The following is a 22,436-nucleotide window of genomic DNA, read 5'->3' as shown; positions in this document are numbered from 1 at the left end:
AAGCGGAAGAGTTCAAAAAAGAATTAGATAAGTTCATGGAAGATAGCTCCAACAATGGCCATTAGCCAAGATGGTCAAAGATGCAACCCCATGCTCTGGCTGTCCCTCAGCCTCTGACTGCCAGAAGTTTTGACAGGTTTCAGAGTAACAGCCGGGTTAGTCTGTATTCGCAAAAAGAAAAGGAGTACTTGTGGCACCTTAGAGACTAACCAATTTATTTGAGCATAAGCTTTCGTGAGCTACAGCTCACTTCATCGGATGCATACGAAGTGAGCTGTAGCTCACGAAAGCTTATGCTCAAATAAATTGGTTAGTCTCTAAGGTGCCACAAGTACTCCTTTTCTTTTTTTCAGAAGTTTTGAGTGACCCATAGAGATGGATCACTTGATAATTGCCCGGTTTTGTTCATTCCCTCTGAAGCGTCTGGCACCAGCAACTAATGGCAGACAGGATACCGGGCTAGAGGGCACATCGGCTGTTCTTAAGAGGGAGACGAGGGAGGGTAGGCAGGGATTAGGGGAACTGTGACGGGGAGAAGAGGAATCTGGTGGCCGGTGGAGCACGCCCGCAGACGAGGAGGGGAGCTTCTCCTGCTGCGGTGCGGACCAGACGGGACAGCTCGGCTGAGCGGGACAGCCAGGCTCCTCTCTGGGCTTTGCTGCCGCAGCGCCGCCCATGTGCGCGGCGCGGCCTGCCCTGCCCCGAGGCTGAGCGTGACTCCGAGGCTGACTGGCTCGGGCTCCTCCTCCTGTGTCTGTGGCGCTAGTGGTTTCCCCTCCCCCTCAGTCCCGTGCTGGGCGGATCACGATGGATGCCGCTCGCTGCCTCCTGCTCCCGGGCTCGGGTCGCCACCGCCTCGCTGCCTTCCCGCGGGACTAAGGAGGGAGGGGGCGGCTCCGGCGAGGAGCGTCCGGGGCGCTGGGGTAAGTGTCTGAGCGGGGCAGCGGCGCCTTTCCTCTGCCAGCCCCGGGGAGACGGAGCTCCGAGGGGCCTTTCCTGAGCCGCCAGGCCGGGTCACCCTGCGAGGCCTCCGGCTTCCCGGGAACTCGAGTGCCGCTGTCTGGCCTGGCGGGGTCGGCGCCGCCAGGGCCCGGGCAACCCAGCAAGGAGCTTCGGGGCGGCCGAGGCAGCAGGCTGCGGGGAGGCGATGCGGTGCGTCCGGGGCCCCCGGAGAGTGCGGGGGGCGGCAAGTCCCAGACAGACCGTCCCCTGGCTGGGGAGGCGGGGGCGGCAGGCCCCAAAGAGCCCCTCGCCGCCGGGATCGCGGTGGTGGTTGGGGGATGCGAGGCCGGTTGGCTTCAGAGTAGAGATTTCCCTTCCCCGGAGAACGTGTGCGGGGCGGCAGGGCCCCAGAGACCGCTAGGCGGTTGGGACCTGAGTTTAGCTGTGGCTTGGCCCCTTCCCTTTTCTGCGTCCGTGCTGGGGGAGCCTGTGTGTGTCTCTGCTGTATATTTGTCTGTTAATTTGGGGGTGTTTAAAGCTGTCTGGGGCAAAGGAGCAGCAGGTGCCTCCGTTGGGCACGTCCCAATGATGCCGACTGTGACACTGGTTTTTGCAGGATCCTCAGGTCAGGGATCAGCTCCCTCACTGTCTGCTGGTTCTCTTGTTTTTTTCTTTTCTTTTCTTTTCCAGTTGGAGTTAATTATTTTCGTGTCTTATACCAATAGTGTCGGCAACGTGACCCTGCTTGTACTGACTGGCATTAGCTTTATTTAGTCTTGGAAGAGAGAATGCCAAATGTATGATCCTTGGGGGGGATCACAAATATTGTTAAATCTTTTCTATTTACTTTTAATAATATTTTAATGACTTTCATTACAAAAGCATCCAGTCTAAAGAGACTGAGGTAATAAAAGTAAAATACACTTCATGAGCAGTCATTTTGATTATTTAACATTTATTCTTTCATCAGAGTCCTAAATTACAAAAAGACTGTGATGGTCTCAAGCCTTTGTTACATCTTTGGGTTTTAAGCCTGCAGGAAGTAGAATTGCTGATTCAGTGTACATCTGTCTCTGTGCTGGGAGACAGTATGTTCAGAGACAGATTTTTGAGTTCCTTTTGTGAGTTCCCTCTTCCATGCCCTCAATGAAGTTATCGTTTAACCACTAACTGATCATGAGTAAACCAAGAAATCAGACCTTGTCCTGTGGAAGTTTAAACCCTTATTTGTGCATGGCACCCCCTCCTCCCCCAATTCTAGAGAGTGTATGGTGGAATACTTTTTCAGCATTTCACCTTTGCAACCAAGTTTCATAATGTAATTTCATTTTTGCAAAATAGGGACTTTAATAGCTAGGTTTTATGGCAAGTTTCATATGGGTAGGTTGATTCAAAGCCTTTGTAGCAGCTCAGGTATGCAAATGATATTTATAGTTGTGTTGATCTTCAAGGACAAAGTGTATAAGGTAGATGTGACCTCTTGTTGATCTAGTGCAAGGTGGTACATAAGCATGTACTATAGATCAAAAACATCTCTTAAGGTACTGATAAAGGGACCTTCTTGATCCTGAGCTTGCATGTGCTGTGTCTTACTAGACCAACAAATAATGCCATTTACCATATATGTACACCTGAAACTCTGAATTTTGTAATGTACATTTGTAATGGTTGAATTATTCGCCTTAAAAAACCTCCAAAACATTTAAAATGCAAATGTTTTAGAAATACTATTTTCTCATCTCCCATTCTCTTCATTTACAATAGTATTCCACTTCTTATCCACTATGTTAGAAATTTTAATTCTCTGTAATCAAATAGAGCTTAAGGCCAGAAGGGATCGCTAGATCATCTCATCCAGTGATTCTCAACCAGGAGTATGCGTACCCTACGGGGTAGGCAGAGGTCATCTAAGGGGTACATCAGCTCATCTAGATATTTGCCTAGTTTTAAAACAGGCTACATAAAAGGCACAAGCAAAGTCGGTACAAACTAAAATTACATGCAGACAACGACTTGTTTAGTCTTCTCTGTATACTATACACTGAAATGTAAGTACAATATTTATATACAAATCGATTTATTTTATAATTATATGGTAAAAATGAAAAAGTAAGCAATTTTTCAATAATAGTATGCTGTGCTACTTGTGTTTATGTCTGATTTGGTAAGCAAGTAGTTTATCAGTGAGGTGAATCTTGTGATTATGCAAGACAGATCAGCCTTCTGAAAGGGATACAGTAGTTTGGAAAGGTTGAGAGTAACTGATTTAGTTTGACCTCCAGTGTATCAGAGGCCACCAACATCATCCAACACTCACACACTAAACCCAATAACTGAAATAAGACCAAAATATTACAGTCAATGAGTGACTAGGCTAGTGGTTCTCAAACTGTGCGTTGGGACCCCAAAGTGGGTCGCGACCCCATTTTAATGGGGTCACCAGGGCTGGCTTAGAGTTGCTGGGGCCCGGAGCCAAAGCCTGAGCCCCACCACCTGGGGCCAAAGGCCAAGACTTCAACCCTGGGCGGCAGTGCTCTGTTACAGGCTCCCTGTCTGGGGCTGAAGCCCTTGGGCTTTGGCTCCTCCTCCTGGGGTGGTGGGGCTCAGACTTTGGTCACCCCTTCTGGGGTCATGTAGTAATTTTTGTTGTCAGAAGGGGGTCGTGGTGCAGTGAAGTTTGAGAACCCCTGGACTAGACTATTACATGCCACAGTTAGAGAATAGGAGGAACTTAGGTGCACCAATGCCTGAGGTCCCTGCCATTAAGTGAGATATTTCTAGATGATCCCCAGCAAATGATGTAAACCCCACACTGCAAGGGAAGGCAAAACCTCCACAAGGTTGCTACCAGTCAGACCCGGAGGACAGTTCCTTTCTGACCCCGACGTATGGTGATGAGTTAGACCCTGAGCATGTGAGCAATAACGAACCTGCTAAACACCTGAGAGACTGTTTGATGCTACCTCATAGCACCAGCCCACCCTGTCCATAGTCCCATCTCCAGTTGTGGCCATCTCTGATGCTTCAGAGAAAGGAGAAACCAAATAAAAAAAGACCAGAATATGCTGTCGGGTGGGGAATCCCTTCTTGACCCCTGCAGCATGAGATTACAGGAACATAAGGCATAAAATGGAAGGGACCCCCAGGACTGTTGACCTAGGCCCCCACTCCATCACAAGTAATCCCGCTGCACAATTGCCCTCATGGATTTGTCCAGCTCTCTCTTAAAACCAATTAAGTTGTTTTCCCCCAGAATTCCTGTTTGGGAGGCTATTCCAAAACCTCATTCTTCTGATGTTTAGAAACCTCCTAATCACCAGTCTGAATTTTTTCATAGCTAGTTTATACTCATTTGTTCTTGTGTCATCATTGTCCTTTGGCATAAATAGCTCTCCACTCTCTGTAGTATTTATCCTCCTGAAGTATTTATAGAGAGCAATCATATTTCCTATCAGCCTTCATTTTGCTAGGCCAAATAAGCCACACTCTTTCAGCCTTCTATTATAAAATAGGCCCTCCATTTTCCCTCATCTTCCTAACAGTTCTTCTCTGCACCTGTTTTAGTTTAAATTACTCTTTCTTGAACATGTTTGACCAAAATTGTACAAGTATTTCAAATGTGGTCTTATCAGTGCCTTGTACAGTGGCATTAGTACTTCTCTATCTGTAGTGGAAATTCCTTTCCTGATGCATTCTTTGATCACATTTGCCTTTTTTGTAGTTGCATCACGTTGGTGGCTCACAGTTATCCTGTGATCAACCAGCACTACCGTTTCTCTTCTTTGTCACTTCCAACTGATGAGTCCCCCATCTTATAACAGAAATTCTTATTAGATCCTAAGTGCATGATCTTGCACATTGTACTATTGAATTTCATCCCAGTTCTGTTAGTCCAGTCTTCAAGGTCATCTAGATCTTCATATAATATTCCAGTCCTCCTGTGTATCACTCCCAATTTTGTATCATCAGCAAATTTTAGTAGCACGCACACACTTTTTGTACCAAGGTCATTAATTAAAAATATTAAATAACATTGGTCCAAAGACCAGTCCTTGAGGAACTCCACTAGCAACCTCCCTCTGGTCTGATAGTTCACCTTTTAGCACAAGCTCTTGCCTTCCCCTTTAGCCAATATCTTCACCACTTTACAATTCTTGTACTAATCCCCATCTTCCTTAATTTCAATAATAATTTCCCATGTGGTACTGTATTAAATGTTTTACTGAAGTCCAAGTTTATAAGATGTGCTGCGTTTTCCTTATCTACAAAATAAGTTATCTCCTCAAAGAAGGAAATCATGTCACATTGCATTACATCCCCTTTTCTGTTTACCTTCCTGAATTTAATTATTCTTTCCTTCACAGTGTGTTCTAAAGCCTTGCATTCTACTGAGGTCAGACTAATGGGTTTATAGTTCTCCTACTTGGTTTTTTTCCCTTTCTTAAATATAGGTCAGTTGTTAGATATTCTCCAGTCGTACGGTACCACAAAGACTAAATAGTTTTTTATTAAAAATTGTTGATACTGGACTAGTAATCTTCTCATGTGCTAGTTCTTTCAGTATTCTGCAATAGATGTTATCTGGTCCCCATGATCTGAGCCTGTTAAGTTCTTGAAGTTTTTCTTCCACCTCAGTTGTGGCAATTTCCATTTTAGTCAGTCATCCTGCATTCATGTTCCATATTATCATCCTTATTGGAAACCGAGGCAAAGTATTCATTTAGTTTTTGGGCCATTCCTAGATTATCATTAATCTTTTCCCCATCCACGCTGTATAGTAGCCCAACCTCATCCTTCCTTATGCTCTTTTTATATATATAACTAAAAATACTTCTAAAATTTTCTTGGCAAGAGCAAATTCAACTTGACTTTTAGCAATTCTTGTGTTGTTCCTACATTTTCTAACCTCCAAAATGTAGCTTTCTTTGTTGATCAGTCATTTTTCCATTCCCTATAGGCTTTCTGCTTACTGCTAATAATCTTCTTGAGGTGATTATTCATTCATTTGGTTCTGGAACCTTTCTGTACAAGTTTTTTCCCAGTACTTGGGATGCAAATGTCAGACCGTTTTTGTATCCAGGCGGACCGCACACTCTTCTGTTCTCTGGATCTGGCCTATCAATTCTTCTTTGTATGGAGTCCCCGGTTACATAGACCTGTCTCTTCCTGATGTTCATCTCTCTTAAGTTCTGTCCCTCAGGCTTTTGTACATTATCCTCATATTTTCCACGTGCTCTGATGCCTGGCTGTTTTCATATTCATAAAAACTATATAAAGGTTTCCTTCTGAGTCTTAAGTTGCAGATCTGTCTCAGTAAGTTTCATTTCATGCCCGTCTGAATGGGTATGTACCTGTAAAATCTCTCTTGAAATTTCTTATAAAAAATATTTGAGCAAAGAGATGCTTTAGCATTGGGGAAGTTGGACCTGTGTTTTGAAAGGTGACATCAGCTGAGTCATTCTTCAGAAAATATGTATCTGAAAAATAAGTTTATAAGAAAATGTAAGTTAAGATATGAAAAATTGTTCCCCTCAAGGTTTTAGCTGTAAGTTTTCACTAAAAATAGTAGTAGAATCTAAAGCTTGCTTGACTGTGCCTGGGAAAGAAGGCTCTTGTTTTAAGTTAAGTAGAGTAACCTAATTAGGTTACACTCATGTAGGTTCAAAAAAAAACAACACCTTGTCATCATCTGGTGTGAGATCTTAAATGAGGAAGTGAAAGATCCAATAGATGTCAGAAAACATGTTACAGGAGGAACAAATGGAAAAGGTTAATAAGACAGATCCTGATGAGTTGTTTCTTCTTTCCAGGTGAAGACTGCAAAAATCTGAGTCTGACTGGAGGGAAAGTTTCACTGTACTCAGACTATCCTGGCTTGAACACTTTAAGGATTTTTTGGTACTTTTTAATTTAAGCCAAGGCGGCTTTTTAAAACCATGGCAGATGTGGACCCAGACACGTTGCTTGAATGGCTACAGATGGGACAGGGGGATGAAAGGGATATGCAACTAATAGCTTTGGAACAGTTATGCATGCTGCTTTTGATGTCAGACAATGTGGATCGTTGTTTTGAAACGTAAGTATATTTCTGTTCTTCATTTGCAGGGGCTTTCTGTCCTCCATTTGCAGGCTGTGGCAGTTTTATTTAACAACTTTTCCTTACTAAGTAGGTATATGTAAAGTTTGACATGCAGAACTAGAAGCTTCCGCAGTCTTGAAAATGTTATTGCAGAAAAAAATTTCTATTCTGTGCCCAGGCAATGCTCACTTCCAGAGTATTTTGAGTACCTTCTCATTTTGCAATGAATGAAAAGTATGGCAACTGTGCAGTTGACAGGAAATACTAATTTGTGCACAGTTTATTTATTTTTTTTTTAAAGCTTGTTTGGTGTTGAAAAACCATATTCTTGTTTACCCCTATTAGAGAGCATTACATTATCTATGTTTTTTAAAATAATAGAAAATAGCCTTTTTAAGTAAAAATTGAATTATACTGTATTTTAAAATGCCTACTCTGAGATTTTTAAGTTTTCCTCATGTGATATACAGTAGCTCTTATTTTTAACTCTGCAAGCTAAAAAAAACCATTAACATAACTGATGCTGGCACTTAATATTTGAGCATTGATGATCCATATTAATGTACATCAAATATATTAGTTTCTGTAATTGCTAAATAGTGGGTCTGGAAAGGATGGATTTTGATACAAAGGCATGAACAAAATTTGATCCTTTAAAAATTATTAGTACTTTAATATAGTGGTTTCCATTCTCCTTTTTGTTGGAGCCCTCTTTGCAGTGTTTTGGTGGATAGTCCGTCCTCTTGTCTGTCATTGCTCCTCAGGTTTCCTTGTCTCTCTGTGTCATGTATTAGTACAGTTTCTGCTCCTCCACCTCTGCTTCTCCTCTCCTCCCGCCATTTTCTTCCTCCTCTTTTCCATCTAATCACTAGAAGAAGACCTTGGAGTTGCTAGAGGGTTCCCTAGTGCAGTGGTTCTCAACCAGAGATCCAGGGCCACCTCGGGGCTGGGAGCAGGTTTCAGGGGGTCCTCCAAGCAGGGCCAGCATTAGACTTGCTGGCGCTCAGGGCAGACAGCTGAAGCCCCACTTCATGGGGCTAAAGCTTGGGGCCCTGAGCCCTGCCACCCGGGGCTAAAGCCAGAGCCTGAGCAACTTAGCTTTGCAGGGGCCCCTGTGGCGTGGGGCCCCAGCAGTTGCCCTGCTTGCTACCCCCTAATGCCAGCCCTGGCTTTTCTAAGCAGAAAACCAGTTGTTTTGGCACAAGTGGGCTGTGGAGTTTTTACAGCATATTGGGGGTGGGGGGGATCTCAGAAAGAAACAGGTTGAGAACCGTGCCCTAGTGGATCTCTTGGATAGAATTATATATGCAGTTGTGTCTGAATTGAGTGCTGTGGAACATTTTTGTACGTGTGGCAGGGACCTTCTGGATTTTGAAGCCGTATATGTGTGAGCAGCTCCTGTAGTAGGAGCAGTCGTGGAGGGTTGGATGGCTTTTAAGGAGCCTATATTCCATGGTGACTTGAAAGTCAGAAATTGATATAAAAATGTATTCATTACTGTGTTTTTACAGAATACTTTAGTGATTAAAAATTACTCTGTGGGCTGAAGAGTTTACAATCTATAGATATGATTAAGAATGGATATTTGTCACCGGGGCGTGCATTTACTGCTCCTTTCCTCTGACTGTCAATCCCTGCTTGGGTATGGGGCCTGCCACCTCAGGGTGAGAAACGCTAATTTACTGGCTTCTTAACTTAGCTTCATTGACATAGGTTTGAGTGCACAGTTGAAAAATAACTGTTCTAGTGTATATTTTAGATGGGTTGTCCACTAAAATTCATACCGCATTGAACAAAAGTTGAAATGTAATCACAAGCTTTTATACAAATATCTTCATTTCTATGTTCGTTTGAAAATAGGTCTGAAATATAAACTTGTGAAACATAAAGCGTGTGGTGTGTTTGTTTTATTTATAGCAGATTTTTGTCTTTAAATAAATCAACTTCTCATTCAAAGTTTTTGGTTCCTTTATATTTTGTGTTTCTCTTTGTAAAAGCATATCTGATGAACACTGTGCCTTTGTTATGTTTTTTTTTAAACCATTATGATTTATGGTTCCTAAAATGATATACTTCAGTTTCAGAAGAGAGAGAGAGACTGAAGTGTCCATTAAACTACTTCAATTTTTTTTTTAACAGACTAGATTTCAAGTTGATTTTGTTCCTTTATGAGCCTCTGTTTACAAAATGGCTTGTGTCTTAAAATTGGTTGCAATTTATAGGTCAGTGCTGGCCAGCATGTCCACATGTTGACAGCATAACTAATAGTTATTGAAAATATTTCTTGAATTGGTTTTCAATAATATTTTAAAAGAAATGATGCCTTGTCTAAATAGGGGATCACTGTGTGGCACGTGTGTTACAAAACATATTTTTCAGTAATAAAGCTTGAAAATAGTTTCAGGGCATGGCCCAATTTGTAATGTAGACAGCTCTCTGACCTCCAGAAAAATGTCTCTGCAAACTTAAAAGCATGGTTTTTTTTGGTATAGCAAATCCGTGAGATGCCGAAGCAGATGTCATGCTTTAAGACCTTTGATCTGTGAAGAAATGTGATAGTTTATTTCAGGAACCAGTAAAGAGTGGCTTTTATTGGAAAGGATTGTGTTGAAAAATTCTTCCTTCACTAAATTGAGAGTTGAATGAGATCGCATCTTGTATATTTTTGGGATACAAAGTGTGTACTAAAATTAGTGGGAGATTAACAATGTGAATTGCTGATGCTCAGCATGCCTTTGAAGATGACGGTGAAACCAGTCTCTGAATTTAGAGAAAGTTATGACCCAGTCAGAAAGATGGAGAACAAGCATATAAAAATGCTTGCTCAGTATCATGATATAGGTGGAATCTGATCTTTATTGAAGCAGATTCCAAGGTGGAAGGCTAATAACAAATTATGGTGCCAAGTGGTTAAAGTTTTAATGGCTGTAACCCAAGATATTGGCATTTTACAGATGATGAAATTTTCTTCGGTGGTTAGTAATGCTAATGTTAGTGAGTCACTATTTCATTCATCTTCTAGTGACAGTGATTCAGAGAGAGACTGATTGTTAGTCACTCAGTAGTTAGAATGGCTAGAATTTCAATCAGGAACAAAAACACTAGTAGCTCAAGTTGCTAAAACTTGGTGTGATATGATTGAGTAGAAACATAGTTCAGTTTCAGACAGTTGAATTTGAGGAATATAATTGTTATAATATAACTGAGGAATACAAATACCTTTGTAGCCTAAGGGAGCGTTCCCTAAGCTGGGAAAGAGAAGACCAAGAGTTGAAATTTAACCTCTTATGATTGTGGTTTATATTCCTATGCATCGCACCATCCTTTTTATTGACAAAGACCTCAAATCCCAATCCTATAAGGTAGTTAAGTATAGGTTGCCACTCCATTTTACAAATTAGGTGTTTTTTTGGGGTTTTTTTTTTAAGAGAGTTTACACAAAGTTACTGCAGGAATAGAAGCTAAATTTCTAACATGGCAGCTCCAGTCAGGTCTAATCAGCTACATTGCCTTTCAGATTAATTATGTTTAGGCATGGGAAAATGTGGTGTGTACTTTTTTAAAAATAATTTCAACATATAGTGATATTTATTTTAAAGCTTTTTTATTTTTATCAGTCTAAATTTTTACAGTTACAGGAAATTATGGTCGGCCAACATCACATGTCAAAATATACAAAGTAAATACACCTCTACCCCGATATAATGCTGTCCTCAGGAGCCAAAAAATCTTACCGCGTTATAGGTGAAACGGCGTTATATTGAACTTGCTTTGATCCACTGGCATGCACAGCTCCGCCCCCCTGGAGCGCTGCTTTACCACATTATATCTGAATTCGTGTTATATCGGGTCGCGTTATATCGGGGTAGAGGTGTATCCTTAAATCAAACGCTAGTAAGCAGCATTTTTCTTACTTTGTGTATCTGTAAATTTAGATTATTATGGCAAGTATTTTTTTGTCAGTTTGTGTGTGTACGTATAATCAAAATTTATTGATAAAAATCTAATCCTTCCCAGCGTAAATATGCTTTGGTTATCTCATCTGTAACCACAGAACTTCTTCCCTGGATGCATTCCACAGAACCACACACTTCTTCCCTGGATGCATTTTCACTGGAGGGAAAAGTGTGTTCTTACCTCATGTTAGCTGAAACATGGTAATATAGTAAAATCCGAGTGCAGACAAGACAGTTTGTAGTCTTGACACAAGTTACACAGGTTGAAATAAAGACTGTGTGGGAGCCTTGGGTTTACCCTGACCTATCAAAACAAGAGTTCGTAGTTTTAACTAGGATTTTACCTCATGTTAGTTAGCTGACATATGAAGTAAGAACAAACCTTTTCCCCCCTAGGAAAGACGAGGCCCCAGAATCAGGGATATAACCTGAGATTCCTAATGTCCAATGTGCTGCTGTTGTCTAGCAAAAAATTGTGTAACCACCAAGGAAAGCATGTCTAGTTCTTCTCTGTTGGCTGAACTAAACATAAGTTAGCAGTTACTCCTGTAACTCCAGAGGTAGAGCTCTGAGCTGGGAGCCTCCTGTTGACTCATGAGCAGGGCTGTTGTAGTTGCTTGTGACACTTTTTTTTTGTAAATTTGCTTTTTAAAACTTTTTAATTCACAATGAGACTATATACCATAACAGATTTGTAATGAAGAACTAGTATAATTTTTGGTTCTTTATACCATCATTTACAGTAACTTCAGCAGTGTTAAGGTAAAATATCTTTCCGAACATATAGATTATGTGACAGCCAAATATACTGCTCTGTTGATAGTCTCAGGTCACTGTTAAGGTTTTACACTAGCATGCATATTTGATTAAAGAGGGATAGGCATAGGTATTACTTTTTGATATCTGTTGTAGACGTAAGTGAAATCCTTATGGATTGTTGGATTGGGTTATCGGCAGTGTTGTAGGTAATGTGAGAATGGCAACAAATGCAGGACTTTTATTTCCCTGCTTTTAAGGTTTTGAGTTGGATGTGTGTTGCGACCTTAACTGTCACAAAGCAAACCTTTTCTGTGCTTCAACTACTAAAGGGTTTGTCTACGCTTACAGTGCCACTGTAGGCACTTGGTGAAGACCCTACCTACACTGACAGGAGAGCTTCTCCTATTGGTGTAAGTACTCCACCTATCAGAGAATTGGTAAATATGTCAATTGGAGAAGCCCTTTAACTTTACTATAAAAAACACTTAGAGAACACTGCTAATTAAATTGTGGATAACTCAAAGGTTGGTATAGTGGTAAATACTGATGTACGCAGGGCAGTCATACAAAGCCATTGAAACAAAATACATTTTACCACAGCCAAATGCAGAGTTATACATCTATGAGCAAGAAATGCAGGCCATACTTAAAGGATGGAAAGAGTGTACTTTGCAAAGCAGTGATTTTGAAAAGCATTTAGGGCAGTCGTGGGCAACCTGTGGTCTACGGGAGGTCGGTCAACGTCAGCAAAATGTCTCGTGGCCCGCAGTCAGATTACCCTGATGGGCCACTTGTGGCCCATCACTGATTTAGGGTTCACAGTGGACAAGCAACTGAACATGAACTCGCAGTATGATGCTGTGGTATAACAGGCTACTGTGATTGTTGGGATGTATGAGCAGGAGAATAGGAGTAAGGAGGTGATTTTAGCGTCTGTGTATGGCATTGGTAAGATAGGTACTGGAATTCTGCATCCAGGTATGGTGTCCAAATTTAAAAAAAAAGGGATTTTGAAAAATTGGAGAGTGTGTGGAAAAGAGCCACAGAATATTGTGATCGTAGAATATCAGGGTTGGAAGGGACCTCAGGAGGTCATCTAGTCCAACCCCCTGCTCAATGCAGGACCAATCCCCAAATTTTGCCCCAGATCCCTAAATGGTCCCCTCAAGGATTGAACTCACAAGCCTGGGTTTAGCAGGCCAATGCTCAAACCACTGAGCCATCCCTCCCCCCTGGATAGTTGGAGAGAATGCCTTACCGCGAGAGACTTAGAGAGTTCATTCAGTATCAAAAAGAAGATTGAGAGGCTACTTGATTACAATGCGTAAGTACCTTCATGGGGAGAAAATGTCTTGTATTAAAAGGCATAACTACGGTTGGAAGATAAAACCGACAGATTCAAAGTAGAAATTAGGCATAGATGTTTAACAGTGAGGATGATTAATCACTGGAACTAGTTATCCAGGGAAATGGTGGAGTCTCTGTCTCCTGATGTCTTCAGATCAATAATTGGATGTCTTTATGGAAGACATGCTTGTTTAAACACACATGATCAGGTGCAATACAGGAATAACTGAGTGAAATGTGATGGTCTGTGATGTACAGGACGTCAGATTTGATGATTAAGTGGTCCCTTCTGGCGTTAAAGTCTACTAATCTATGAATATTACAATTTCCAGAGCACTATGCAAAGCTAATTAATGTGCATAATACTGAAGAAGATGAGAAATAATATCCATGTTATAGATGGGGAATTGAACAGAGAAGTTAAGTGACTTGTTTGGGCTGTTATGGTTGTGAAAACAACATTGCAAATATGAATTTAATCAGGTGATGCTAGACTGTTTCCATGCTAATGAGTGATTGTGTTAGCACCTGATGCATTGTGTTCACTTTAGTTTTAGTCTTAGGGCTTGTCTACAGTGCCAGTTTACAGCACTGTAACTTGCTGCGCTCAGGGATGTGTTTTTTCACACCCCAAGCAAGAAAGTTTCAGCTCTGTAAAGCGCCAGTGTAGACAGTGCGCCAGTGCTGGGAGCTACGCCCCTCATGGAGGTGGTTTTTTTAGAGCGCTGGGAAAGTTCTCTCCCAGCGCTGCGCCAGCGACCACACAAGCCATGTTAAAGTGCTGCTGCAGCAGTGCTTTAGCGTTGCCAGTGTAGACTAGCCCTTATACTCACTCTCAGTCCGGCCAACTCAAGTGAAAAGCACCACCCCCCACAAGGGGTTTTGTGTATGGACGGGACCTGAACTAGGAGTACCACCTGAGTTATACTGTGAGTTAACTGCAGTGAAGACAAGCCCTGAGACACAGTTTTAGTTTAATTAGCTGGAGGGAAGGTTTGAAGCCACTCTCCTTACCTTCATTATGTTCAGCTTCCCTTTCACTCCACTCCCGTTTACATGGAGGCACCTGCTGGAATAGCTGCAGGGTATGTTGTTTCCTATATGGCTGATAATTGCGCTATGATTTCAGCTGGTAGCTACACTGTGGGATCTTCCTACCTGGGGTGGAACAGGATTTGTGAGGGCAGGTTTAAAGTTTCTGCTCCATGAAAATGCAATGAATTTTAAACCCTGAAATACAATAATCTGTTACAGATTAATCATTTAATCTCAGAATTTGAAGATGTTGATTGATAAAGTGACTTTTCAGTTTGTTCCTTGTCCAGAATATCTGAAAAGACCTGAATTTTGTTTGTTTATGTTGAGATACAATGTGGTACACCCACAATTAGCCTGATGCTGTTCCTTTGTTGTTTTGTTAGGTATTGTGACTCCTATCCCCTTCTTTGGACTACCACAAATGTATACTACTATGTTTTCTTTGGGGTGTCATTTGATTTAAAAAAAAAAAAAAAAACCAACATGCCAGAATTATAGAACACCTATGCAGAATATGTAGATAATGATTTACAGGGCTGACTGTATTTGGGACTCTCTAAACAAGAAAGCTGTTTCATCATTCCTACTTAAAAGTAGCATGTATCTGGATACATAGAGTCAGATGTAATCACATATGTAGGTAAAATTAATTTGATTGTCCTTATATGTCAAAACAGCAAAGAAAACTGTCACAGAATGAGATTATCAGCAATATAAATGGTATATTGGACAGTTCACACTTCTTACACTGTATAGAATCTCTGAATACTTTATTTCAGTGATAGTTTTATCATCTTAATGAGCTGTTCATGTTAAATGTTGTTGTTTCCCAGAATTTATATTTCAAACTCTCTAAAGGTGCCATCTGTGCAGGATTTTCATTCCTGGGGTCTTAGCTCTTCAGAGATCAGGATGACTCCCTGAGCCATAATGTCTTCAGAGCAAAATGCAAAACCCACTTCTCTGACAAACCCTTTGCAATTACACCACATCTAAATGAAAAACTAAACATATAAAGAGCTTGCTGTTGAGAGGGATGATGATATATAATGGAATAACAACGAGGAGTCCTTGTGGCAACCTTTGAGACTAACAAATGTATTTGGGCATAAGCTTTCATGGGATATAACCCATTTCATCAGATGCATGGAATGGAAAATACAATAAGCAGGTATAAATATACAGCACATGAAAAGATGAGTTGCCTTACCAAGTTGGGGGTCAGTGCTAACGAGGCCATTTCAATGAGAGTGGATGTGACCCATTCCTAGCAAGAATGACAAGAAGATGTGAGTAACCACAGAGGGAACATTATTTTTTATAGTGACCCAGCCACTCTCAGTCTTTATTCAGGCCTAATTTGATGGTGTCAAGTTTGCAAATTAATTCCAGTTCTGCAGTTGCTCGTCGAAGTCTGTTTTTTTTGTTGAAGAATGGCGACTTTGAAGTCTGTTATTGAGTGTCCAGGGAGATTGAAGTGCTCTCCTACTGGTTTTTGAATGTTACAATTATTGATGTCTGATTTGTGTCCATTTATTCTTTTGCGTAGAGACTGTCTGGTTTGGCCAATGTACATGGAAGAGGGGCATTACTGGCACATGATGGCATATATTACATTGGTAGATGTGCCGGTGAACTAGCCCTTGATGGTGTGGCTGATGTGGTTGGGTCTTGTGATGATGTCCCTTAAATAGATATGCGGACAGAGTTGGCAACAGGGTTTGTTGCAAGGGTTGGTTCCTGGGTTAGTGTTTCTGTTGTGTGGTGTGTAGTTGCTGGTGAGTATTTGCTTCAGGTTGGGGGGCTGTCTGTAAGCAAGGACTGGCCTGTCTCCCAAGGTCTGTGAGAGAGAGGGATCGTCCTTCAGGATAGGTTGTAGATCCTTGATGATGTGCTGGAGAGGTTTTAGTTGGGGGCTGTATGTGATGGCTAGTGGCATTCTGTTAATTTCTTTGTTGGGTACCCTTCTGGCTCTGTCAATCTGTTTCTTTACTTCCCCAGGTGAATATTGTAGTTTTGAGAACACCTGACAGAGATCCTGTAGGTTTTTGTCCCTGTCTGAGGGATTGGAGCAAATGCAGTTGTATCTGAGGGCGTGGCTGTAAATTAGGCCTGAAAAAAGACTGGGAGTGGCTGCGTCACTACAAAAAAATAATTTCCCCTCTGATACTCACATCCTCTTGTCAACTGCTGGGAATGGGCCACATCCACTTGGATTGAATTGGCCTCGTTAACACTACAAAAAGTAATTTTCCCTCTGATATTCACCTGTTCTTGTCAACTGTTGGGAATGGGCCACTTCCACCCTAATTGAATTGGCCTTATTAGCACTCCCCCCCTCCCCCCCCACTTGGTAAGGCAACTTCCATCTTTTCATGTGCTGTATATTTATACCTGCTTAGTGTGTTTTCCACTCCATGCATCTGATGAAGTGGGTTATATCCCACAAAAGCTTATGCCCAAATAAATTTTGTTAGTCTCTGAGGTGCCACAAGGACTCCTTGTTGTTTTTACTGATACAGACTAACACTGTTACCCCTCTGAAATATATAATGGATTTGCTTACACATCATAATTTTGGGAGGTGGTCAGTTATTACAGATATGTGGGACATAAAGCATCTAAATAGATGAGTTTATATTAAATGTTACTATTATAGAAAAATGTCTTAATACAGCACTAAAATATTGTCAATTTGCAATAAATAACATTTAATTATAAAGTATTAAGTGATATGAAGACCTTGAAATAGAAATAAAAATTTACAGTCTTGTGCAGTGTGTTGTCACGGTATATTCGAAATACTGCTTTATTTTGTACTGAGTGCTTATTTTCAAAATTTAGTAACAATTTTAAAAGGCAAAAAATCCCCTCCACTGTAATGATGTTCATGGGGAGAAGGCGGTACAGAGGCACAGGCATTCTCTGTGGATGATCTTGTGTTTCTGGATCCATGGAGTATGGGGTTGGACTCCTGCTGCTTATGTTTGGAAGCATAGAAGAGCTCAACAGAAAAATTATTGGAGGAAGTTATGTAACTATCCAGTGTTTAAGATCACATGGAACAAAGATATAATCAGGCACACACAAATGCAGGAGTTTTTGGAGGTACAGTACTTTTGTAAGTGTACCTTTATTGTTTGTCAGGGCAAATCATCTTAAACTTTTAGCAGTAGTCAGGTGACTCCTGTCTTTTGAAAAATAGTCTTTTAGTTTTTTTGCTTGGTTATTTACTTTTAAACACTGTGCATTTAATGCTGCAAGAACTTTTTTTTTTAATTGTTTGTTTGAATCATATCCCAGCTCATTAAGGGGCTTTATTTACCAAAAAAAACTTACTCTGCAGTAAATGGAAGCCCCTTTAACGTTAAGTATTGGCTATTTTAATACAGTTTCTAATATAGTATTTACTATATTTATACAGTTATTCAGCCTCTTTACTATGATAAATTGCTTTTGTGACTTGTTTTGGATATAACAAATACTGTGTGATACAGGTAACTGTTTTCTGGTGTTCCTGAAAGGGTATCAGAGTACTTTATCATTGTAACAGTAAAAGGAGACTGACTGAGGAGCATGTATTAAATGTCGAAGTACTAACAAGTTCTAGCAATTTACTGAAGTTTTATCATTTGGAGTCCTAAGCCAGGGCACAACCAAGAGTTGACGTGTCAGTGACCTGCACACACAGGCAATAGGCAAGGAGGCATCAAAGAATGGATGTGCTGGTGGCTGTTGTGAAAGAAAAGTTTGCACCCTCCTGTTCTATTGATCAGGGCTTGTTGAAGAAGGAGGACATTAACACAGGTTTAACTTTTAAAATGTATTAGAAATATTGATTCATTTTGTAACATTTTAAAAAAAATGCATCGATAGGTGACTATCCTGTGCTGTGGGCACTTATTCCATAAATTAAAAATTACAACATAAGTGTAGCCAAAGTTCTGTCCATAAATATATCCACCTCAATATTCAACCTTAACAAAGGCGTGGAGGAATAATTCTCTTCTCCCATCACCAGTTTTGTTATAGGTCAGTCTGGTGGAGGCATGCTGTTTTGCATGAGAGCCCATTCCTTATGGGGGGAAAAAGAACTGTAGAGTGAATGATAAGCCACAAGAGTGTTGCGTTATCCTATTTACATAATGCTAACCAATTCATTAATATTAAGCAGTTATAAATTAAATAAAAATAGTTGAAATAATTCTCCATTTTAATAAAGTGTTTAGTTTAAAGGGATTTCAGTTGCATCATTAAAACTGGACAAGCATCTTAAATTGTATTATATGTTAATACAATATGTTAATACTATATTAAAAATAACAGTTTTTAAAAACAGAAATGTTTGCATTCTGAAATCAGTTTAGAGCAGTACAACCGTACATTAAAAATCTATTTCCAGTGCACTCTCCTATTAACAAGTACTGGTTTGAAAGACACTAACACCAAATTTTAACTTTAGTACTATGGGTGGCTGTAGTTTACCAAATTGTCTTCTAATTCATTCTTTTTAAGTCACTTAAACTTTTTTTTAATATAAACATTATTAAACAAATCATATGGTTGGTGTTCAGTATCTGGAATGTTTTGAAAATCTTGTGTTACTTTAAACTTTATTTGATAACCTATTTTAAAGTGGAGCAGAAATACCATCGAACTTTTCTTACAAAAGAGGCTGAATGCATATCTCACGCTTCCAGCTGTCCTTTGCAGTTGAGTGTTTTAAGTATGCAACATGATTACTGGCAAAAAACTGAACTTTATTTCCACTTGTTATATGCCCTGGGCCAAGGCTCTGAAGCCAAATATTCCTGTTACATGACAAGTGTCTTTATGTATTGAATCCAATGGTTACTTCACAGAAGTAATTGCTGTAAGCCATTTTAGGAACACACTTTTTTTTACAGCATTTAGCATAGTGGGGTCCCAGAGGATGCTACCAGATTGTAAATAATAATGAAAATAATTACCAGTGAATATTTTTACTACTTTAATATCTTTTTACACTTGCATTACTCGGAAGTTATTGAGCTGATTTCATTTGGAAGTAAGGGCTTGTCTACATGGGGAAATGTACCAGTTTGATTACACTGCTGTAGTTGCATTGCTGTAACTTACTGTGGATACTCTCTGATATTCTGGGAAAAAGCACTTATTCCAGAATAAGTATTCACATACGGAGTTATACTGGGGTAACTATAGTAGAATAGTTATATTGGCAAATTTCCCTGTTCAGATAAGCCGTTAGAAGTTGTTCTCCCTGATGTGACATAACCTATCCTGACACATACATCAGGATGTTGGCAGCTCACGTCCCTCAAAGGACTAATATTTGTCTCAAATGTTCAAATTGCTAATTCATGTTGCTAATTATACTTTATAGTGTTGCAGTTGTTTCTTTTCTTGGCATCTCACCAACATGTTTTTAATGTTCAGAACATGTTTTTCAGGTTGCTTTAACTTTCCACAGGAAGAACTGATATTGTATGGAGTTTGTGGGCAGCGATCTTTATTTTCTAATAAATCCATATTATTAATGAGGGCGTCTGAGATAGTCTCAGACATAAATAATGGCAGTATTAGTATACATTATAGATATTGTAATTATAGACAGATTTAAAATCAATTTATCTAATATAGGGGACAGAGACTATCCTACTAAATAAGAAGACAGGATTTCCCTATTAATACCAATTACAGATTGGAGTAGGCATTAAGGACAAATGTTGATTTAGAATAAATTTGATCTCAAAGACTTTTATGTATTAATCATAAACCAGTGCTCCAATAAGGTCTTTGGAATGTGATGACAGAAGAATCACAAGACAGTTTGCAGCAAAAGTTCTGGTCCCACTACAGAAACAATGAGTCATGTATGGACACCCACAATGAGAGATGTGTAAATAGTAATAACTGCAGCACTAACCTGTTGTCTACTCAACACCCAAAAGTTGTCTCTTCGGGGTGTGTTTTTATTTTTTTAAGGACCCTCTCAAGACAGTTTTAAGAATTGCCTGACCTGTGTACTTAAATTATTAAGTTGTTATAATAAATATTTTTAAGTGTTGAAAACTAAAATCCAGAAGGAAATATTGATTACTTTAAAAAAAAATATTTTCTTGATGTTTTAAAAAAAATCATTTTGATGTGCAAATCATTGTTTGACTTGTGTTTACCTGAACTTTAAGGACAAAATTAAAATAGCAAAGCTACTATACTGAAACAGAAACTTATTGTGCTATTTCAATTTCATTGTTCCTTTCATTTGAAATTCTGCAGTGTCTCTTTCTGGTTCCAGCTTTGAGTCCTCCCTCAACTTGAAGCATAGTATATTGTAACAAAACATGTACTTGTTCTGCAACCATATGTTCTTCTCTCTCAAATTCCTGATTCCTTTCAATAAACATTTGTCACAAACAAAAATATCAGGGTAAAACAAGTTCTGATGCTGGAATGATTATTGGTTGTCATAAACTAGAAAGAAAGTAGTTTGCTTTTTCTTGATATTGGCTAGGCTGTGGTGATGCAAGGTTTTTGTCTTTCAAATGAAATACGCCATTGTAGTAGTAGAGGGAAGTATATATGCAGCATGAGACTGTCATGTTTACTATTCTTTCAGCAGAGAGCTGAAAATAAAATGAAAACATTATTATTCTTCAAGTGTTTGTCTACACAGATTCTACTTTTGGTGCATCAGTTCCCTTGTGTGGGCAAGATTAGATTCTTTTTGGCTAGTGCTGTGTGCTTTCACTGTGCCTGCACCCAAGGTGGTCTTCCACCTCCCCACATGAGGGCATGGATGGTGGAGCAGGCCATACTGCCCCTCAGTTCCTCCTTTCCTTCTGTAGTTTCAAGATGGCATCCATGGCAGTGTCTACTTCTTTTGCACACTGCGATTTACCTTAGCTATTTAGTGTTGTTACTATTAGTAATTAGTGTAGAGTAGTTAAGATTCCTTTTGCCCACTGGTCTATATAGAGAAAATATTAGCATAGCTTAGTCCGTAGCCTGGAAACAACTTCCCCACCACCCCGATACAGGGGTACTAGGATCATGGCAGAGGCTGTTACCAGGATTTAAGGCTTGTTTTTCGTGTGGTGCTGTCATACCCATTAGTGATGGGCTCTCATGGTATCTGATCTGTCTGTGAATCACGCAGAATATGTCTTTCTCTAAGCACACCGAGAGAGCAAGGGAGGAGGCTGAAACTTTTCCTGCTTGAGAAGTTGATGCAGTCCTCCTCAAAGTCAAGAAGATGTTTGGAGAGGCCTCAGCCCATTTCTGTCAGCACCCTGGTTTAGAGCCCTGCAAATCCACGGATATCCGCTTCATATCTGTGGACCATTTTTGAGAATAGTGGATTGGATCTTTTAATACAGAGCCCTCACAGGTTTCATGAGGCACTCCAGCATATGGAGGAGGAGTCAGCTAAGACGAGTCTTCATGTTTCATGGTCAAAGACAAAACTGCAAAATCTAGGAACAGGTCCACCCACGACTCCAATCTCTTTGAACAACGAAACTGTTGAATCAGTTTTCAGCTTTTGCTATCTGGCTTCTATACTTACCAGCTCCTCCAGATCTCACACGGAAGTTCTCTATTGAATTGGCATCGCAGCATCTGCCATGGGCTGTTTACAGCGGATATGGAATAAACATAATCTCTAGTATGACAGCCAACTTCAGGATTTATTCAAGCTGTATCCTTCCCATACTGTTGTACGGCTGTGAAACATGGACATTACGCGGCTCAGACTGGACAAAGCGGGAGCCTTTCCACACAAAATGTCTGTTTTGTATTGGGCATAAACTGGAATGACTTGATCTGTAATGCAGATGTTTATGGTCGCTCGGGTCTACAGATGACTGGGACCATTGTTCGCAGGCGGCGCCTTATGCTTTTTGGAAATGTCATGAAGATGCCACAAGACGTTCCAGCGAATGTCATTCTCCGGGTGGCTTGTAACATTTGGGATGAAACTCCACCAACTAAGGGGTGGAGGCAGCCCAGAGGAAGACCCCCTATTACATGGGTTCACCAAGTCTGTTCCACTGTCGAACTTCAGGCCGTCAAGCCTTTGCAGTTGCGCATGAACAGACCAAATGGTGAACAATCACTGTGGCTGACTGTCTGGCTAAGCATTGAAGAGAGAGAGGATCGGATGCAGATACCAACCGCACAGAGTTCTACTCACGGCATCCATCTTGGGCAGTCCAGGAAGCGCAGCGCACTCGGGGCTGGCAGCCAGTAGCTGGGACTGGGCAGCAGGCTGGAGAGTGGGCTGTTGAGCACCTGCTTGCCATGCTGCTTCCTGT

At 40.5% G+C, this 22,436-nt stretch overlaps 1 protein-coding gene across 10 annotated transcripts in view; it reads left to right on the top strand.

Annotated features, from left to right (window-relative positions):
- Positions 1-508: 508 nt before the first annotated feature.
- HECTD1 (HECT domain E3 ubiquitin protein ligase 1) overlaps positions 509-22,436 on the top strand; it is a 101,596-nt gene continuing 79,668 nt past the window's right edge. For 5 of the 10 annotated variants that reach the window (XM_043548695.1, XM_043548694.1, XM_037900542.2 and 2 more), the window contains exons 1-2: positions 772-923; positions 6,753-7,018. In XM_043548695.1, the coding sequence (XP_043404630.1) occupies positions 6,879-7,018 (140 nt within the window). In that variant the 5' untranslated portion in view covers positions 772-923; positions 6,753-6,878. Of the gene's footprint in view, positions 924-6,752; positions 7,019-22,436 lie in introns of all 10 variants that reach the window. The other 5 variants (XM_043548697.1, XM_037900543.2, XM_043548696.1 and 2 more) reach the window with 3 other exon arrangements.

This window comes from Chelonia mydas, chromosome 6 (genome assembly GCF_015237465.2).
Source record: "Chelonia mydas isolate rCheMyd1 chromosome 6, rCheMyd1.pri.v2, whole genome shotgun sequence".
NCBI classification, from domain to species: Eukaryota; Metazoa; Chordata; order Testudines; family Cheloniidae; genus Chelonia; species Chelonia mydas.
This window is presented reverse-complemented; position numbering and strand designations above follow the sequence as displayed.